This window comes from Pseudopipra pipra, chromosome 9, assembly GCF_036250125.1.
Source record: "Pseudopipra pipra isolate bDixPip1 chromosome 9, bDixPip1.hap1, whole genome shotgun sequence".
Taxonomy (NCBI): Eukaryota; Metazoa; Chordata; class Aves; order Passeriformes; family Pipridae; genus Pseudopipra; species Pseudopipra pipra.
Window position 1 is genome coordinate 12,474,775 of NC_087557.1, and position 20,966 is coordinate 12,495,740.

The 20,966-nt window shown below is 36.6% G+C and overlaps 1 protein-coding gene and 1 long non-coding RNA gene across 42 annotated transcripts in view; one reads left to right on the plus strand and one right to left on the minus strand.

Annotated features, from left to right (window-relative positions):
* Positions 1 to 16: 16 nt before the first annotated feature.
* Positions 17 to 3,759, plus strand: LOC135418874 (uncharacterized). Its single transcript, XR_010432710.1, has 2 exons — positions 17 to 508; positions 3,405 to 3,759. It is a non-coding gene; the product is annotated as an uncharacterized LOC135418874 (long non-coding RNA).
* Positions 1,194 to 20,966, minus strand: part of LOC135418864 (hornerin-like) — a 53,964-nt gene continuing 34,191 nt past the window's right edge. For 17 of the 41 annotated variants that reach the window (XM_064664617.1, XM_064664604.1, XM_064664600.1 and 14 more), the window contains 32 exons: positions 20,864 to 20,902; positions 20,512 to 20,553; positions 20,370 to 20,408; positions 19,927 to 19,968; positions 19,786 to 19,824; positions 19,613 to 19,657; positions 19,081 to 19,122; positions 18,449 to 18,487; positions 17,252 to 17,290; positions 16,536 to 16,574; positions 16,248 to 16,286; positions 15,938 to 15,976; positions 15,629 to 15,667; positions 14,885 to 14,914; positions 14,046 to 14,087; positions 12,218 to 12,244; positions 11,446 to 11,484; positions 11,141 to 11,179; positions 10,728 to 10,766; positions 10,332 to 10,370; positions 9,498 to 9,536; positions 9,029 to 9,067; positions 8,636 to 8,671; positions 7,840 to 7,869; positions 6,830 to 6,865; positions 6,324 to 6,362; positions 5,139 to 5,177; positions 4,674 to 4,712; positions 3,430 to 3,468; positions 2,835 to 2,873; positions 2,089 to 2,115; positions 1,194 to 1,679 (listed from right to left, as the gene is read on the minus strand). In XM_064664617.1, the coding sequence (XP_064520687.1) occupies positions 1,581 to 1,679; positions 2,089 to 2,115; positions 2,835 to 2,873; positions 3,430 to 3,468; positions 4,674 to 4,712; positions 5,139 to 5,177; positions 6,324 to 6,362; positions 6,830 to 6,865; positions 7,840 to 7,869; positions 8,636 to 8,671; positions 9,029 to 9,067; positions 9,498 to 9,536; positions 10,332 to 10,370; positions 10,728 to 10,766; positions 11,141 to 11,179; positions 11,446 to 11,484; positions 12,218 to 12,244; positions 14,046 to 14,087; positions 14,885 to 14,914; positions 15,629 to 15,667; positions 15,938 to 15,976; positions 16,248 to 16,286; positions 16,536 to 16,574; positions 17,252 to 17,290; positions 18,449 to 18,487; positions 19,081 to 19,122; positions 19,613 to 19,657; positions 19,786 to 19,824; positions 19,927 to 19,968; positions 20,370 to 20,408; positions 20,512 to 20,553; positions 20,864 to 20,902 (1,278 nt within the window). In that variant the 3' untranslated portion in view covers positions 1,194 to 1,580. The remainder of the gene's footprint in view (positions 1,680 to 2,088; positions 2,116 to 2,834; positions 2,874 to 3,429; positions 3,469 to 4,673; positions 4,713 to 5,138; positions 5,178 to 6,323; positions 6,363 to 6,829; positions 6,866 to 7,839; positions 7,870 to 8,635; positions 8,672 to 9,028; positions 9,068 to 9,497; positions 9,537 to 10,331; positions 10,371 to 10,727; positions 10,767 to 11,140; positions 11,180 to 11,445; positions 11,485 to 12,217; positions 12,245 to 14,045; positions 14,088 to 14,884; positions 14,915 to 15,628; positions 15,668 to 15,937; positions 15,977 to 16,247; positions 16,287 to 16,535; positions 16,575 to 17,251; positions 17,291 to 18,448; positions 18,488 to 19,080; positions 19,123 to 19,612; positions 19,658 to 19,785; positions 19,825 to 19,926; positions 19,969 to 20,369; positions 20,409 to 20,511; positions 20,554 to 20,863; positions 20,903 to 20,966) is intronic. The other 24 variants (XM_064664613.1, XM_064664612.1, XM_064664605.1 and 21 more) reach the window with 24 other exon arrangements.

Consider the following 20,966-nt stretch of genomic DNA (forward strand, 5'->3'; position numbering starts at 1 on the left):
CTCCGGCTGCAGCCGAGCCCCGCCCGCTCCGTTCCCAGGGCCGCGGCGGCAGCGCGCCCCGCCCGGGCCGGGCCAGGCGGGAGCGGCGGGGCCGGGCCGGGCCCCGGGCAGGGCATGGCTGGGCCCCGCGGGGCGGGGGGCTGAGCCCTGGGCTGGAGCCCCTGCCACCTCCCAGCGAGCTCCCCGCGGGCCGGGGCCCGCCGGCGGCATAAAGGGGCACTTGTGACACGGATTTGTAAGAGGGGCAAGGCTGGCTCGGATGCAGGTGCGGACCTGCCATAGAGAACGGCACTACGCTGGGCAAAGAAGCGAATTGGCCACCAAGTTTTGAAGATCATATTTAGGCAAAACTTTATGCTTAAATTAGGAGTTGATTTCCCAATGGTTGGCAAAGGACAGCATAGCACATCAAAACTGGGTGAAATCCAGGCCCCACAGAACTGGAACAGAAACCTGTCCCACCAATTACAATAGTAAACCACGAGAGACAAGCACACTACTAATAAAGGTAATTTTAATAGTAGGTATGTGTTTTATAAGACATTCATTAGAAGTATGCTTTAGGAGAATGCACTTTGTTAACACCAAACAGAAGGCTCTGGCAGCTCCAAAAGAGTTTGCTTCAAAGTGTGGAACTGCTCCTGAACTCAAAAATGGGCCATGATCTTTCAGTGACCACACTGACTGTACCTGCTTGCAGATGTCAGCATCATTCTTGAAATTAAACTGTCAGATATTTCAGGTATCACAGGTTAGACTAAATACTTGAAAAAAGGAGCCAAGATCTTATCAGTTTTATGAATTTAATTAATTTTCCATTCCTTCCCAAGGGAAAAGGCCTTGGTTTTCAGCAGCTTTAGGCTATCAACCTAATCTGGGTTATATCTGCCTCCTATGCCTCTCTACAGAACTCTAGACATTTGCCATTGGTTTGAACAGAGTTCAGCATTTCTTTGCTCTGAGCTGTTACGCTTTTTTAATGAATAAACTTTAGTTAACTCCCCAAAATTTCAGTCCCATGGAGTTATTTTTTTTTGCTTTGCAGTTCTCCCTGTTGAACTCACATCTGATTACAACAGACTAAAACCAATACTCTGATACTATTTTAGCATCTTTTGTTCTGTCCCATGGAGAACTGCTTATCAGATGTTTATGCTGGCCTTATTTTATGTGATAATAACCAGGCACAGTGCTCAGCTCGCATCTATAACGATTTATTTGACCTCGTCCACTTTGGTTAATAACCAAATACTTTCTAAGTGTTCATTTGTCACACCAGTCATTTCAGGCAGGTGTTCATCGCATTCCCTGTCAGAAATACAAATAAATCATACAGGTGGGGTACAATATGCTCTCTTAAAATGATGCCTAAAACACTGACAAAACTAATGATATCTACTAATGACTAAAACCAGAGGTAAACTAATGAAAGGCATGACATATCAGCTAGACATGCAACATAACAGCCAAGTAGCATCTGACAATTTGACTTAAGGATATTTTTTTTCTTACATTAAGTAATTAATCTAATAATATGGAATATAATCCATGTTTAGGTTGTCAAACAGCTCTTCAGAGGTTCATATAGACCATTTTGATGTGGCAGCAGAGAGAGCAAAGGCACTCAAAACACTGAATAACATCAGGAGTTGGGGAGTGGAGTGTTTCCCAGCAGAGCTCTATAAAAAAAGAGAGAAATTTGATAAACCCATTTCAAAATAGTTCTATTTATCACTATTATAAAAGCACAGAAAGTTTCAGAGAAATCTTTTCCTATTGGCTCCTTCTATTATGTAGGCACTTCTGATGTTAAAAAGATCATGTGTCACATCCATAGTGCCCGTAAATCAACAGGTGTTCAGTTTTCAAGTGATAGGCAGGGACAAACGTGGAAAACACCTCTGTGGTCCCACTTTTCTTCATTTTTGTCGATACTATTCCCATTTATTATGTTGCACATGTCTTCTCAAATGGTTATTCAGATACAGGAAATTTGATAGATACCTCACAGTATAAACAACAGTTTCAATTTTCTGTGATAGGTATAGGAAGAAACCAGTAGAACCTACAAAGAAGAAAAGTGCTTACCACTTGACTGCCTCCAGAGGAAGGTGACTGTTGAAAACAAACAAACAAATAAATCTACAAGTGTTCCCACACAATGGTTTTGAAAACAGTTTTTGTCTGCAAAAGTTTTGATTACCTTAACCCACAGCATGGGTTTAATTTGTTCAAGAGGAAAATTGCTTTGCATTGATAAAGCAAATAGTTTTAGTTATGTACTCTGTCTCGTGGTACATCTGAAAGTTTCAGCTAAAACTGATGGAAAGACAAAAGTCTATTTTTCTCTCATTCCCTTATCATATTTGATACAGAGTTTTCCATCTCTATAATTGAAAGAGGACATTAAAAAATTGATGAGTACTGAAAACAAAACAAAAAAATCAAGTGTGAAACCAGGTAACCTGCCAGCTAAAAACTCAAGAATCTAGCTTACTAAAAAAAAAAAAAGTGAAGGATTAACTGAGCACAGTCTATAAAATCTACACAGAGAACAAGAATTTAAAAAACAGAGGACAGAAAAATGTAACAAGGCCCCTAACTGAAATCTGAAACAAGAGAGATTTAGATTTAAAATATAACTGACACTGAAATTGCTTTCCCAGGCTGAGGCCATATTTTCCACAGTGGTTTCTTTAAATATGCTCTAATATAAATGGAACTAATACAGAATGTTCTCTTAAGACCAAATCATCCTAAAATTGCTCTACCTACCACCCAGGTTTCTTTACTAAGAAAAGAAGATGAAAAGGCTGTGATGAAAGTATTCTTACCTGTTTTCCAGAATAAGTGCTTCCTGAGCCAGAGCCACCCTGTAAAATAATTATAAACCATTTAATTTTGTAGTATGAGACTCCAAGTGAACAGTGTCCAAAGAGCACACAGCAGTCTTGAAAATGCCCTGGATAGCATTAGATTTGATATTGACTTTGATTTTACCATTTTTGTTGCACTTTCCTCCCCTATTTTAATTGAATGGTCTTGAGTAAGCACAGCTATGTTCTCTTTATTCCATGAACAGTTTCAGAGGAATGTGTCAAAGCAATGTGCCATTGACTGAACTGCAGAGTTTGAAACTGAAACAGTTACCCTGATATTTAAATACATCATTCTTATCAGAATGATCCAAACATACTCCTATGAGTAAGTGACAGAGTATATAAAAACTTTGCTATGGGAGGAATAAATGCTGCCTCATCCTAAGGTTCAAGTTTGAACAAAATATTCCAATCTTTTTGGTAATTTTTTTCAGACATTTACCATTGTAACATAATTTTAAATTTCACCCTCATTACTGTTATCTATTTTAAAAACCAATATCCACATTTCTGACTTGGTTGCAGAATACTGAAAGAAGAATATCCTTACTGGCTTTCCTTGATGACTGCTTCCTGAGGAAGATGAACCCTGAAAAAAGATACCCATTTTTGACTCTGTCTATTTGCACTTATATGTTCTCACTGTCTGGAATAAAGGAACACAAGAGAATGAACACTGTCTTGTGTCCAGTCCCCTAAAAATCCCAGGGAAAACCTTGACCGAAATACAAATATTTAACATCGTTTTGTTACAAGTATTCTTTCAAATGATGTATTGGAAATTTTGATACAGTGTTCTCAAGAAGAAAGAACTGTTTTGTAGTTGTGATGTGTTTAATATATGGAATGGAAAAAATAATAAGGTCTAATGAAACATTAATTTGCCTGGTATCAATCTATGTTTACATTTGGGGGAAAAAAGGACACCACCACCAAAAAATGCAAATGTTAGAGTCCTTCACTCTACAGCTGCTATTTGAAGAAAGCTCTAATAAGAAAGGTAACTCTAAAAAAAATGGATATAGAAAAATCAACCATCCAGCTTTCTGGGAAAGTGGCTCTGCTCATTTGAATGGCATTGCCAATAGGAAATGTTACCGAGCATTGAATACTTAATGGACATCAAATACAGGACACAAAGTGTCTCACCTTTATGATTCATGTATTAGAAAAGGTAACATTTATGCCCACTTTTTAATAACAGGTACACCTTCTTTTCTATAAGAGATAAGCTAAAACATTGTGTGTGCTTATTGGTATCTCCTGCCATTGAAGGACAAGAGCAAGGTCCAAATTACATAGTAAAAATAGTAGTCTGAAATGGGAGAAGTTGAAAATATGCACAGTTAAATGGCAACTATTGTGTCCTTCAAAAAGAAAAAGTAAGTATTTTCTTCAAAGCAAGCCAGAAATACTTAGGACAAATGCATTTAAAATCAATGAAAAACTGAGCCCTGAGGAGGAAGTGTATGATTATTATGAATTTAAACAGAAATAACTATTCAGAAGTTTGTTAAACAAACAAACAAATTAAAAATAAAATCCTGTGATCTCATTCTGTGATTACCAGAAGTTCAGTTACATAGTAAAATGCTGTCTCTAAACAATGGAACTGTGTGAAAATAAATATTGTGTTTGCATTTGTTGAGATTATCCCAGATGACTAAATCATGTGAAACTCTTTGCATATTGAAGTAATTCTCAGAAAACTGTCTGGTCCATAACTAACTAGATACGGGGTTTTTAACAGGTATATAAGAAAAAAGGAAGGTAAATTTGAATTTTTTGACTTACTGGTTTACCATGTTGTCTGCCTCCAGAAGAAAATGAGCCCTGTAAGAAGTCAATGCAACATCTATTAATTGAAGGAAAAATCTTCTGTCACTGTCTCGAGACAATTTGTGCAGTACTTAGAACAAACTTATGTGGATGTTGTTTGAACAAAAACAGTAAATGGGGTACCTAAAACTTCATCTCTATACTGCACACCAAACCAGTGGCAATTTGAACTAAGAGAGCAGTGTTATGAAATACAGTTTGGTGGTTATAGTACATTCAAAGGAATGTTTTACACAGAGCAGTAATTCATTGGAACCAAATCTTTTATTCACCTTGCTGAAATGACCAATTGGTATTACCTCAACTATTTAGGCTTTATAAAATGGCCAAATTAATGTATCTTTCAGCATCAAGTAACTGACCTGATCTAGAAAGTATGTTAGGAAGAAGCTAGGAGTGATGGGATGGAAAGATACTCACCGGCCCACCATACTGGCTGCTTCCTGAGGGATAAGATCCCTGTTAAAAAGAATATGAGAATTTAATAGCAGTTACTTTTTTTTCCTATGCAGAATGAAACATCACAGAATGACTTTTAACAGGAGATCTCTGTAACAATCTGGAAAGTATATTAATCTAAAAAGATTCAGTGAAAGACTTTGACTTAATGCCTCTAAGTTCCTTAACAGCTGAAAGTACTAAATTGGGCAAACAGTCACAAACCACCTGCTAAGACTGTTCTGTTACATACATAAATGGATCTAAAGTGTCCTACATATGGCTTTCAAGAGAAAAAAAAATCTACTTTATGTGTGATTTTCTGCTACATCAGATGTGTTCAGAGAGCATCATGTCTATTATTGTAAAAATATACTTATGATTCCAAATAGGTAATTGGGAACAAGATTGATTTGCAGCTGTTAAAAATCCTCCCCATGCTACAAGAGATTATCTTCTTTGTAGAGTGATACTGAACTCAATTGCTTCGCAATGGAGTGAAAAGAAATTATTTTTTTAAGTGTAGCAGAGTGAAACATTGCAAACACAATAATACTAATGAAAAATATGCTCCATCTTATTAGACAGCCCTCCATTACATCTGTCAACTACTTGCAGTAGTAAGATTTCAGAATCAGTTACAAACTACTAAGTGTAGAGAAGGTACTCAGGGAGCTGATTGCAGTAAGAGACTTGAACTGCAGCTGAAGATGAGGAAAGTAGTATTATTGGGTGCAACACACCAGAATTTATATTTTCAAAGCAATATCTATTGGTATATTTTGTGCCAAATTTTTTCAAATATTCAATCTAAACAAGTTTAAAAAAAAAAGATAACTTCAATATAATTGAAAAATAACATAGAAAATATATTTTGAACTGGCATCATAGCAATGTGAAACTGAAACATAAAAATGGTTAATTAAAATTATCACTTGAGATAAGAGGCATTTTGAGGTAAAACAACTAGAATTATGATCTGTGGAATTTCTTTAAACTGAAGTTTGTTTGTGCTACTCCATTTCAGTTACTGAGAGATGGTCCCTGTTTTCAAATATTTATTAAGAGTGTCTCTGAAAAACCAACAGTATATGCACTGCATCATATTTTTCTTTTAATAACTAGCAAGTAGAAAGAAGATCTTGAAAACAAAGAAAAAGTGCTTGCCTGTCCACCATACTGATTGCTTCCAGAATATGATGAACCCTGTAAAAAGAACGGGAAATTTTCATAAATAGTTTTCTAAATAGAATCTGTCATTAAAAAGTCCTGGGCCTAATATAAACAATACTCCTGACATTGATTAACTTGAAGAACTTTACACAGTTATTAATGCAGTGGCAAATGACTAGTTATCCACACATCATGTTAATGGTTTAGGCAGTGAGATGAACCCTGTGAATGATTCTTCAGTAATTTTTCGAGGTAAGAAAGCTCCTATAAGTACAAAGTAAGATCTTGGCTCTAGTTCATAGGAAGATATAACTGAAATGTCAAGAGTGACTTAATAAGAGCCCCATACACTCTCTGGAATTATTGTCCTTATCTCTGTGACTAAACTGAACTCAATATTTGATGGATTCTGGGCAAATATGGCAACTGAGCCATGTTTATTCCTGAGGAATAGTTCCTGAGGAACTAATCTGTGTAAATGTTGAAAACAAACTGCCTACCTGTCCACCAGCATAGTTGGCTCCTCCAAAAGAGCCCTGTGTTCAACAGAAATAGAAGTGTTTACTCTGTATTAAATTCAATGTCACATAGAGGAGAAGCAAGACAACATATTGACCAATTGCAATGATCAAGTCATTTACACTGATTACTACTATTCTTTTGATTACACAAGTAAAGGATTTAGTTTTGATTTATTGTGATTTATATGTCAAATAATTTATGTTTATACAATATATATTATATATATATGTGATAATATATTATAAAATAATATAATGTCTATTTATATAAATTCTAATTTTTAGGTTATTTTTGACACTTTTGATTCCCAGAATTTGCATGGGTGTCATGAGTTGTATACTTGGGCATGTGGTTTTGCTTGATTATGTAATCAAGGAAAGAGAAGTAGTCATCTAAGCAATTTTGACTATACTGAGCAAACAGATCACTGAACCATCTCTTGGAAGTAAATTAGCTTGATCTCAGCAAACAGTGGAGTGGGGTTTGTCAGATGTTGGGGGGGAATTTGTTTGTTTCTTTTTAAAGTATTTACAAAAGTATAAGGAATATACTAATTAGACAGAAAAAATGGAAATATATAACTTTTTAAATGCGTTGCTCTGCTCCAATCTGAAAGCATTTGGGGACATGATTTTAGATCTAAGTTTCAGTAGTTGAATCATACTGTTAATAACCGTCATAAGAGCAGCACTGTTACACACACATGTCCAAAACCCAATGAAATATTTGGGAAACAGATTCTTAGAAAAGTCCCAGGCCTCTCTCACAAACTGAGTAGCTAGTTTTGAATACACTACTACAGTTGCAAGCTACTTTATGTTTTTGTCTTTAGCAGGTTCAAAATTGTTCATTTTAGCATAATGTGAAGAAAACTTCCATCATACATAGAATTTCACAGACAGAATTATTTCAAGAAATGTAGTTCCTTGGGAATTTTCCAGTATGTGTACATACCATGAAAAAATATATAAAGACAAAAAATACTTACTGGACCTCCACCGGGGCACACACACCCACCCTGTACAAAACACAACCAAACTTACTTTCCTGGGTCTCTGATTGGAATAGGACTCTGAATTCGTAAATCAAACTCACATTCTGCTCACTGTAAGCAAATGGACTATAAAATCCTGCTCATAGACTCCCCAGGCTCCATCTAAAAAGTAGTTTCTTTCTGCCTCCACTGCCCTTTTCAGGCTAGCTGTGCAGTTACTCATCAATTTTTTAAATAGAATTTTCTAATTTCTCATTTAAAATTTACACTAAAACCTCTTAAAATGATGAGTAGCAGATTCTGAGTAGTAATACAGATTTTATTTTTTTTCCCCTGAGGAGACCAGAGCACCTAGAATTTTCCCTGGGACGTGGTCACAGCACAAAGCCTGCCAGAGTTCAAGAAGTGTTTGGACAATGTCCTCAGGCACATGATGTGACTCTTAGGGTGTCGTGCACAGGGCCACAAGTTGGACTCAGTGGTCTTGATGGGTCCCTTCCAACTCTAGCATATCCTGTGATTCTGTGAATACATACAGTACTCTTTCATGCTACGGATGTTACAGGAAACACTAAAGATGTCTTCCAGTTGAGGCTTATTAGGTAATTTCTACTCTGATAAAACTAAGTAAGAGGTGGTTAGGGGTTTACTACTCAGTGTTTCACTTTCCACATTCAGTCTGGATGAAATGTGTAAAGGGAAGCAGTTCTCATGAAGGAAAGCTACACAAAGCAGTCTGTGAGTGCCTGACACTGGCAGAACCGAACAGTGCTGAGAAAGAAGGACGTACCTGTCCACCAGACTGTCTGACTCCTGAAGAAAAGCCCTGGAAAAAATGAGTAACTAATTATTTCTGTGTTACTGAGTAACATTCTCACTTGTTTTCTGTGGTCCTCAGTCATTCAAATTGCTTCTGTTTGCACATAACAACAAAAAATGGGCTTCTCCAACCATGATTTGTTAAAGAAGCATTTCCATGCAGCCACACAGGCCCCTGTATCATTTGCTCATACCATGATCTGACATACTGGTCACACCTATACTTAGCAATCCTCACTCAGCCTGGCTTAAAGCCATTCTTTCTTAGAATGTTCCTTTTTTGCAAAAAATACAGGTCCATTTTCCTAATGTTTTTCTAACTGTGTACCCAAAGTGCAGGTACTATGGAAGTTAAAAGTTTTACCTGTCCACTGTACTGGCTGCTTCCTGAAGAAGCCACACCCTAAAGAAATGAGAAAGCATTTATATATGTTGCACATTATTTAACTTATGACCTGTCACAGAAAAACATATTTTTATTTGCCTTCCATGAACTTAAGTGTCATAGGAGTGCAAACACTTATTTTATGGCCATACTGAAAGCCACTGGCCTTTACAGTGGCTGCTATTTAGACAGAACAATGAAGTTTGAATCAAAGTCAGCTTTAGGCAGGTGAGAGTAGTGCTGCTGCCCTGTATCGTGTGCTCACAGCAGCCTCCTGTGTTTTACTTATGAGAGTGGGCTGACACAGCAGAAAGTCATATATTCATCTGTTCTGCCTAAACACTGTTTTGCTGTAAGATACCCCTTTACAAAGTATTCAATTTTTCACAAAAAAATGGAAAGATGAACAGTGGAAAAAACAATCCATAAATAGAAAAACAATTCTCACCTGTCCTCCATAATGGCTGCCACCTGGGAAATATGGACCCTGAAGCAAAGGTGCCAATTATTTCTCAAATCAAGAAGCTTCTTTAAGAGCTTTTTTTAAGAAAGACTGTTTCTTTTCTCTGTTGCACAATGAAAAATTACAGGAAGATAGACATTCAACCTATTGCTTTATGTGTTCTGTGCAAATTAGGGAGTGTCCTTAACATATGAATCTTCCATAATATTGATCATGAGCTATTACAATGCATGTGTAGCTTTTTGAGACTATACTTGGACTGAAAAATCTCTTTCTCCTCTAATCCCCTATCCAATAAATCCGACAGTCAATGTTTTCTGAGTCCAAGGATGAGTTTGTTGGGGATGTCACTCCATATTAGAGGCTATACCTCTAGGCAGCACTAGGAACCCTATCCATCATCTTTCATTTCACAAGGGCATGGAACACCTCTCTTAGCAACTCCTGATCTTCTGCCCTGTTCCTCTTCTGAGACATACTGCTTCTCTGACATCAACTTTGATTTTGCATTTTACCAAAGGAAGTGAGGGAGAGGAGGAATGAAATCTCCTTCCAGCCACTCCTTACTGTTAGAGCTAAGAAACCTTGACAGCAGCAGGGCAGGCTGGAGGGTAGAACAAGGCCAGAACTGCATTAATTGTGATACAACAGAAGCACCAGATCTACATAGGTTTTGTACTGTTTCAGATAGATACCTGATCATAAACTATCAGATCAACAGAGTTGACTCAAAAAGTTTTTTCAGTTAATATAAAAGTATCAAGTTTTGATGTGGGAACTGTGTGTTAGAATAAGAACTACATAGGAGGAGATTCTCACCTGTCCTCCATACTGGCTGCCTCCTGAAGAAGGTGAACCCTGAACAAAAAAGAATTTAATGATCTCTGTCTGTCATTCTAGCCCTTTGAACCATGCTCCACATGAGGGAGAAGTATCCAGTTTCTTTCACTACAGAACTGTGAGTGGATTGAACCACAAAGGGGTAAGAATCATCTGCATTTACCATGATGCATCAGAAATTCCATCTTAAAAACTCTTTTGTGGCTTTGTATCACATACATTTATAACTACTATATACTTAGCAACAAATTAGATAAAACATGGGGGGAAAATTACCAAAATAAAACACAATTTCCTTAAAATGTTCTTTTACACAGAGGTATTTATCGAATGTCTCTGATGAAGTAGTAAACACCACAAGGGAAGAATTCTCACCTGTCCACCATATTGGCTGCCTCCTGAGGAAGGTGAACCCTGAAAATAAAAAAGGAAACTGAAACTTTTTTACATCTATTTCATAGACTCATAGAATCATTTCATGAGGCTTTAAAAAATTTTGGTTAATTTCATGAAGTACTTATTTCAGAAATACATGACCTTTTGTCATGGAAATTTCAGGAGTTGAGTCAACCATGTATTTCACATTCTATTTTTTCTTAGTCTTAAATAATGATCTTCATCTGAACTTGTTTTGTTTAATCACAGTGCCATCAAAGCATTATGGAGAAAGATTTACTGAGAAGATTTTAGGCTAAATTAAAGCTAAAATAGACAGCCAGGTAGACAGTGAATAAACTGAAGCTTTGCATAGGTCAAAACTACAAGAGCAGGGACTACTGAATGCTTACTTGTCCACCATATTGGCTGCCTCCATAAGAAGATGGCCCCTAGAAAAATATTGAAAATTGGTTATTTCTGAATACCTAATTCATGGAGATGAGCAGCAAAGAAATATATATTTTGTTATTTGACTGTTTGTGTGCCATTATCCCAGAATAAACTACATTTTTGTATTCCTTGAATTCACATTATTATGACAGAATACAGACCACTGTCAATTTTCTTGAAATAATAAATTGAGATCTTCTATTATTATGAGTCAAATACTTATAAAACAAATATATCATATAAAATATTAAAAGTAAGAGCTTACATGTCCTCCATACTGGCTAGCTCCTGAGGAATATGAATCCTGTAAAGAATACCAAATCAGTGAATTACCTGCAGTAGGATTTCCTTAAATCAAAACATGACTCTCCCAGGACAACAGGAGCAAGAGAGCAGGGTAAGAGTGAAGACAGGTGAGCAGGACTTTCATTATGCTTTAATGTTCAAGCCTTACAAGGTGAGTTGGAGAAATACCTGAGTTCCTAAGCAAGGGTGGAAGGCAAAGATGTACTACTTTGTCTGTGTGACTTGTTGGGAAGGTTAAAGTGGCCTTGTTTCCAGTTCTTTCTCTGCTCATTTCTGGAGAATGGAATTTCTTTATTTGGAAAGCTGAGTCCTGGGTCAAACCTAGCAGTAAAATATTGGCTACCCAACAGGCCTCTGAAAACCAAACTTAGCAAATTTACTGAAACCTCATACAACAAGAGGTTTCTTTAAAGAGAGGAAATTGGATTTGCTTTTCTTCATAATGGGATTAGGTCTACTAGTAATAAAAAATACTACATTTTGATTAATTCTTTCTCCACACTTTTTTTTTTGTAAGCTTCATTATGCAAATTTCACAAAAACAGGGGCACTATTTGCTAAAAACTTCTTGTGTATAATTTTTAGGACATATCAAACCCGATGAATTTTATTTACTGAGCTTTTGCCCTTTATACACGGTTCCCATATAGAAACTGAATTTAATTGAGTGAATGAATAACCATCATTTTCAGATCTGAAAAATTGGCTCTCCTTTTGGAATGAGTGCTTACTTGGCTGCCTCCAGAAGAAGATGAGTCCTGGGGAAAAAAAAAAACAACAAAGCAACCAGTTGTTTTTCTCTAAAAGAACTATTTCAAAGCAAAACTTCTTGAAGAATACCAGTATATAAATTTATATTTTAAACCTTTTTGCTTGGGTTTAAAGTCCATTCAAAATGTAAAATCTAGCCCTCCCTACTCTGTTAATATGTCTAAAATTTAGTGTGTAATTGTATACCAGAATGGCTGCCTCCAGAGCCCTTTCAGAAAGGAAATACTGGTTATTTCACTTCAGAGGGTGTGAATGAAGGATGGGCAGCTTGTTTGTTTCAGTTTAAAATCACTATACTGAAGAACTACATCCTTACAAAAAGTTTTAATATTAATTCTTCCAGAGTACTGCAGACCTTTAGAGTACTCTGAGATTCCACAAGATCTGCTAAGCTCATAAGCTGTTTTGTGTTTAGCACATAATGCGAAATACGTGTCAGAAATGTGTCCTTCATCATGAATCTTAACTGTGTAAAATGACTTTTAAATTGCCCTGTAAAGAAGATATTAAAGGTAAACTGCAACATGTACTTGGGGGAGAACTAAGATCTACACTCAGTATGCAAAAGCTGCTCTCCCGTGCTGAGGTACTGGGTGTATCTATGCAATAAAGTACAGATCAGGAGTGTCCCTCTGAGACAGAAGTCCTGATAGTTCCCACTCACTGTAGTTTGTTTTTCTATCATGGGGTGGTCTCAGAGGGAATTAACTGGATGCCATTCAGATTAAACTAAATTTTAAAATGCTCTCTAGGGATACACTTAATGCATTCAGGTAGTAAATGGACTTCTGGCCCGTGGGACCAGACCAGAGCAGACCATTCCTGAAATGTGTGTAGTATGGCCATCAGTTCATCAGCACTGTTGCAGTTTGCAGCACTCATTGATGTAGACACTCCACTATGTTCCCTCCTTTATGTACAATCCTCAGTTCCAAACTGCTGACAGCCAAGTCAGTAAAGAAACCAAAAGGAATCAGTCCCAATTGGAAGTTTCAAAGGAAACAAATGCCAACAACAGTAATATGAAGGATGTAGAACACAGGTAGTTAAGAATATTTTCATGAGTGTAGATACATACACTTTCCTCCTTCCTACAAGGGAGAACAAGACCAGTCCTATTTATCATGTAATATTAATTTTTGTATGGTACATTTCTGTAGCAGTGTCCAAGCCAGCTTTGTATCAGTCAGCAGTCTGGTACAACGTGGTACAATGCCACAGAGTTCTGTGCTAGATGCAAAAAGACCCAAATGTTTTTCTTCCCTTTGATGCAGCACATACAGAGCTCCCATGAGATACATTATGACTTTCCAACACACAGTGAACAGAACTGGAGTGCTGTCAACAGATCTCTCCTGCAAAAATGTTCTTATCCCTATGAGAGGGCAAGCAACATTAGATGACCGAATGAATACTACTAACCTTTTTTCACAGTAAATGATCTACAAGGAATATAATCATGTAAATCCATATCCTTGGGGGATATTTTTACAGAATTCCAAAGAAGCCAATGGAACAGACTCCTGAAGTAAATATTTATACTGTCATGTACCTGCATTTTTGACAAACATTTTTCATTGAAAGACTTCTCTTTACATGAAAACTATTTTAAATGGAAAGTGAAGCTGAGTGTTGCATGAATGTCCTATGTATATTTTTGATTGAAACTAAGGTATGTTATTTTCACAAATGTATGACTTCTATTAGGCACTGACTCTTTTAACCTCTCCAGCTAAAGGAGACAAACCAAACAGAGGGCACACTTAAAAGCTGAAGAAGATTGCTTACATTTGCAGAGGCATCACTTCTGACTAAGGTAGGGGATCCACCCTGTATGGGGCAAAAAAAAAAGAAAAGAAAAATTAGCCTTTATCTTTGATCATAACTGGAAATGAAACAAAACCTTAAAATGCCTGTTCTACAGCATTTCTAAGGAAAAATATCACAGTCTGAAATTAATTGCACTTACATCTCACTTCCTTTTATCAATTTACCAAGATAACAAACAGTCTTTTTTTGGCCTGGAAGACCATAAATCAAAAAATATCATATTGTATCTATCTATCATGTTGTTTACCCTGGAGAAAAGCAGGGTCGGGGGACCTTATTGCTCTCTACAACTACATGAAAGGAGGTTATAGTGAGGTGAAGGGTTGTGCCTTCTTTGGAGTAACAAGCAATAAACAAGAGGTAATGGCCTCAAGTTGGTCCAGGGGAGGTTTAGATTGGATATTAGGAAACAAATTCTTCACTGAAAGGATTATAAAGCACTAGAACAGGCTGCTCAGGGAAGGGGTTGAGTCACCACACCTGGATATATTTAGATGATGTGTACATGTGGCACTTAGGGACATGGTTTAGTGGTGGCCTTGGCAGTACTGAGTTAATGGTTGGACTCAAGGCATTTTCCAACCTAAATGATTTGATGATTCCATAATGCTGAATTCTTCATCTTGGCATAATGAGAAATAACCCCTACCATATCAGAAACATCTAAGTCACCAAAGGAACAATGAATATAAAATTAAGAGTACATTAAAGTAAGTTAAAAATAAATAGGATCACAGATAATTTTCCAGTTAAATAGTTTAGTAAAAGAAAATGTATAGTGAAAAAGTAGCACTTACAGAACTTCCCCCAGAACAATCACATGCACCCTGTAAAGAATATAGAAAGTATTTAAGATATCATGAGCACAGGACTGAAATAGACTCCAGAGCCAACTCAAATTACTTCTACCATCCCAGGCGTGCAAACCATAAAGATACATTCTTAACTGCCCAACTTCTAGAAATGAATTTATTTCATCCTATGCAACTATTTCTGCACTTACTGCTCTGATGGAGAAACAAAATGCTAATTTTGTTATCTTCAAATTTTCTTATATACAGTCTTTACCTTAAAAACCTTACTCACCAGAAGGAAGAAAAAAAAATTCTGAGTAGTACTACAGAAAGCAATTTTTTTTTCCTAGAGAGTCCAGAGCACCTGGAGTACATGCAGTACTATGTCCTGTTACAGATGATACAGAAAACAGGTGATTTCTACTCTGATAAAACTAACTGAGAGGTGGCCAGGAGTTCACCATTCACTGTCTCACTTTCTACATTCAATCTGCATGAGATGTGTAAGAAGAAAAATGTTTAGCACCAAAGCAGGTACAGAAGCTCAGATACAACTGTCAGCCAGTTACTACTGGCTACTCTGGCTTGCAGAATGTCCAAATGACATGGCAAAAGAAAATGTGTTGCTGAGGCTTTGGGCAAAAAGAACAGTGGTGAAGAAAAACAGTTCTGGTGAAGGAAAGATATGAAAAGATAATTGTGAGTGCCTGACACTAAACTGAAGACTGTGGAGCAAGAAAATCATACCTGTCCACCAGGCTGGCTGCCTCCTGAAGAAGATGAACCCTGTAAATGTTATATTCTCATTTAGAATTTTTTCTTTAAATTTTGACATGTGCATTTGATTACAATGTATTGTCTTTTACTCTTTTAACTACATTTGAAAAGATCTATCTGATTAAGAACCAAATTTTCTCTATGGAAAAATTAATGAAGCTAAAATAAACCACACAGTAGCCTGGAAAGTTAGGTATTACCAATCTGACAATACTTTCTGGAAATATGTACACTGCGGGGGGAAAAACCTCGCAGTAACAACAATGAAAAATTTCCCACCTGCCCACCATACTGGCTGCTTCCAGATGATGATGAGTCCTGAAAAAAAAAATTAAAATTGCTTACTTTCTGTTTTGAAAATACAAATTAAGACTAAATATTTATTACTTTATTTTTTCCTGATGTTAGAACATCAGTTAAGACAGGAATTGTATTTTGGCCACTCTGCTTACACTTGGACTTTTACACAGAGATATAAAATGAAGAATGAATCAATCTTGTTCACAGATAAAAAATTGCAGTAATATGAGGCCTCAAACTTTTGTATAATAGATACTTCAGGACAAAAATACAAAGATTTAGTATTTACCTGTCCACTCGAGTAGCCACCACCTTGAGAAGATGATCCCTATAAAAAGCAGACGCAATTTATTTTTGTTTAAAGTGGCTTCTGGAAAACAAGACTGATGTTGAAGACACACAATTATTAATTTTTTTCCAAACAGCTTGCCATTTGATTTCACAAGACATGATGCCAGATGTCATGGGAAATTCTAGGAAATGAATGGCTTGGTACACTTTACTCATTTGGATAATTTTTAAATAGTAGAGCCATTTTGGAAGGAAACTGCAAATAATGAATAAAATAGATGCTTACATGTCCACCTGACTGGCTGCCTCCTGGGGAATAAAAATCCTGGAAAAATGTATTGAAATTACATGAAAAAACCAAAAACCAAAACCTGGAAAGATCAGGGTGGAAGCTAAACATTCCTTGCTTCTCCACTTTCCTTAATTTTCTCTTGTTCAAGAACAAAAATTAAAATCTGTCTTTCTGTATAAAACAGTACATGCCTCTTTATGACTATTGATAATTGCTCTTTTGATGAAGATATTCTTTGGGATAAAACAAATAAAGAATTATTATATCTCCAACAAAATAATTTCTCAGTCTGTGTTACTTAATCCTCATTAGAATAAATACAATGGGTGCCATGTAAAAATGGCATAAAATGGAAAGCCTCACATAGCACAACAAAGCAAAGGGTTGCACTTGAAATAAATGCTGCAAAAATCATGGTATTGAAGCCCTTTGCAGTCAAGCAGTGATTTAAAAGACATAGGAACCGGAACAATAAATTGTGGTATCACGTTTGTGATGTGAGTTTGATATTTAAGAGCACACCTCAGCATTGATTGGGGTTCCTAGCAGTACTTTGACTCTTCAGCCATATCCTCATTCCCTCTGTGCTTGAGGACTTTCTCTCCCACACTGGAAGCTGCCACACCAGTTTCCACACAGGACTTAGGTGTCTGGCAGTTGCCAAGCCCTGGGGCAGACACCCTGGCAATATACAAGGAAGGAGCACTTACCCGTTCACTCTGGCGGCTACCAGCTGGTGAGGAGGAATCCTAAAAAACATTAGAATTGAATTATTGCAATGGCAAATATTACTATTTTTTTTCTGAGCAAGGGTGGAAGGCAAAGAAAAATACTGTTTGTTGGGAAGGTTAAAGATGTAGGGTGTAGGATAAGCAGCCCGCAAGTTCTTTCTCTGCTCATTTCTGGTGAATGGCATTTCTTTATTTTGAAAGGTGAATTCTGACATAGTGATATAAAGGAATGAGATCACATCTCAATCTATTTTATTTCCTCCAGAATGTTACAGAGCAAAGCATCAGCTGTCTTGGTTCTTGTAGACCTCAGTGGTACACACCAATGTTTTTATACCTTACTTTCTTTCATAGGGCTTTCTGAGCCCTCTGTAGTATCATATTTTAGCTTTCTTGAATATCTGTAAGAAGATTTTGGTACAGAAACTACACTGAAACTAATGACCCAATATACCTGTGGCTGAAGAGCACAGCTGAATTTATAATTATTTGCAGAGAACAATTTCCTACTAACCAGGACCAGACTTACTGAAAATCCATTTAAAGTACAGTCAATTACTCAAGGTGGAGACTTGGAAAGTTTTATAAACAGCTTCAGCAGAATTTATAGGAAATATACTTTAGTCAGGAGAAAAGGCATCTTCATAAACAGAAAAGCAGGCAGTTTTCACCACACTACACAAAACCAGACCATTCCTATGTAATATACAGATGAAGGAACTTGAATCTTATACGTCTGGCATTGGAAAAACACAAAGAAAGTGTAGTGTGAATTGGGGACAGAAGGAGAGGGAAGTTGTCACATAATAATATTGCGTTTTGATGGAAACTGTGAAATAAAGTTTCCTTTGTAATTGCTACTTCTAATAACCAATTAAAAATGTATGATTTTTACAAGTCAGAACTGTTGTAACTGCAATTTTAATTTGCAAAGCCGTTATCATACACAGCACAATAGCATGACATAATTTAGATCTACATTTTCCATTCTCTGTAGAAAAAATACAATTTCAAAGAAGTTACTGTAGAAAATGATGAATAACAGATGATTAGAATGTAGTGTGAAGGAGTTCTTTGAGATAAGATTATGAGTTGAAGTAAAGGTCCATGTAAGCAAATAGATACTTTAAGAGGTAGTGAATTAAGATATTGATATAGTTGAGAAGAAATACTTACACTCTCAGCAGTTTCACTGCCTCCTATGGAAGGCGAATCCTGTAAAATAATGAAAAAAACATTTACTTTCATATAAAAAGGACTCTCACATGTTCTAAATTGTGGAGAATATAAAATAAAAGAATAAAAATAACAAACCGCTTAGAATCTTCAATTTTACCTAAAGCAGCGAATGTGCAAGAAAAGAAAAAAATATGTAACTTCACCTGTTGCTTAAATGGAAGAGGCTGGGGGAAAAAACCTTCTTGCAAACATACATTTTTATAAGGAAAAATTTTAGATAAAGTTCATTTGCAAAGTTAATAATTCTTTATATTCAGAAATCCCATTATCTATACTTTCAACAGGTTCTGCATAAGTAAAGTATGTAAAGTAAATGCACAAAATGTTTTCCTTTTGAATGAGCTAATGCATAAACAATAAAGTAGTTAAAGCATTGAACAGTCAAAGGGCACAGTTAGTGGGCTTCCCTCCATTTGAGTTGTAAAAGGATGAATTAAAGAGGACCAAAAGATAAAATGGCATTTCTGTGGTCATGGTCACTTAAAAATAACTGAAACCTAGAACCCAGTGCACATAAGAACCAACAGAGCAAGCTTAAGCTTTTGGCGTAGGAGAAAAATAACAATTACCTGGCCATAGGACTCAGCACCACTATATGCGGAAGATCCACCCTGTTCAGAAAACATAAACAATTCTCATACTGCAAACAGAATAATTCTCATATTTGGAACAGACTTTTTTTTTGGACACTAACTGTAAGGATCTCCTTCTGGGAAGATTTAAAAAGTATGATTATTTACCTAGTTATAAGAATGGCTCTTGAGCAACTCATAATTATGTCCCTGTAAAACACTAATTGAACATATTTTTTAACTCAAATTCTAATTCCACTTTTGAAGAGACCTTCATCTTGCAGGTGATTCAAAGCTAGCATTGTTGACAAGAACAAACCTTAAAGATTGGAGGCACCCCACTTTTTACTCCCTTGTAAACTTCTAACTAAGTAGCCTGGAAGTATATACAAATTCATTCACTTCTCAAAGAAAAAGCCCACTTTCATTAAAATATAGCAAGAGCCAAAATACAGAATATAGCTGTATATTTGACCCAGGCTATTTGCCCCCAGCACCCTCTATACAAAGACAAAAAAAGAGTATTTACCTGACCATAGGATTCACTGCTACCATCATAAACAGAAGACCCTCCCTGTAAAGAAAATAAAAAAAGTTGATTAATTTGGTTCCCTCAAGAAAGTGTTTTCTGTCTTTCAAACACAGAATAGGAATGAAAATAAAAGAACTCTGTTATCTCTACAAACAAGAAAGAACACTTACCTGTCCATAAGATCCACCAGGATAGTAGGAAGACCCTCCCTGCACAGAAAACACAGAAATTTACTGGTTTGTAGTTGAATTGTTCTCTCAAGGAATACTTTTACACTGCTCCTGTGAAGACACAGTGACCCGAATATTTACCTGGTTACCGGAGTAAGAACTGTGGGAAGAACCTGGGCCGCCCTAGAAGAAAAACACAAACCAGTTATTTTCTCACAGACAAGAGTTTAAATACCTGCCTATCCAGTTCTCTCTTTACACTCTTTCTCCCAATTTTGAGCTAATTTCTATGTACCTGAATAAAATTCAAGACCATTACTGTTAAACTAGAAGAAATCTTCTGGTGGCAACTAGATTCTTAGCCTGTTGAAATTTGTATTCTGTAAGGAAGCTGCAGATACCAGCCTGTACTGTTCTCTGTCAAACTTCACACCTCTAGCTTACACCAGGGTTAAGTTTTCTGCTCTAAGGGACAACAGTCAGGTCTCTAATTATGGCATGTCATAGCACCCACAATACTGGGCATGATGGAGCCAGGAGGATGGGAGTCTGTGTTATCCTGGTAAGGGAGGAAGAACTACTACCTGTCCATAGGATCCTCCGGGATAGAAGAAAGGCCCTCCCTGTGCAGAAGACAGAATGGGTTACTGGTTTGTATTTGGCTACTCCTTCAAGGGAAGGTTTTGGATGGAGCTTCTGAATAGGGCATTTTATCTGAATGTTTACCTGGTTACCAGAATATGTGCTGTGTGGATAACCTGGGGCTCCCTGAAATGAAAACACAGACTAGCTATTTTCTTGCAAACAGGATGGTGTAAATACCAATGAACCCAACTTTCACTCTAGGGTAATACTGTTAAACCAGAAGGAAATTTTTATCACTGATTTTCTTATTTGGATGAAAGATTCTTCCATGAAAGTTGTAAATACAATTTAGTCTTTTCCTCTGACAGATTTCATGTTGTAAGTTACAAACAGTTGATTCATTTCTTGGGTGTTATATTTCACAACAGCCACTACACAGGGAACATAAGAATGAATATAAAAGAACTCTGTTATCTCTACAAAGAACACCTACCTGTCCGTAGGATCCACCAGGATAGTAGGAAGACCCTCCCTGCACAGAAAACACAGAAATTTACTGGTTTGAATTGTTCTCTCAAGGAATACTTTTACACTGC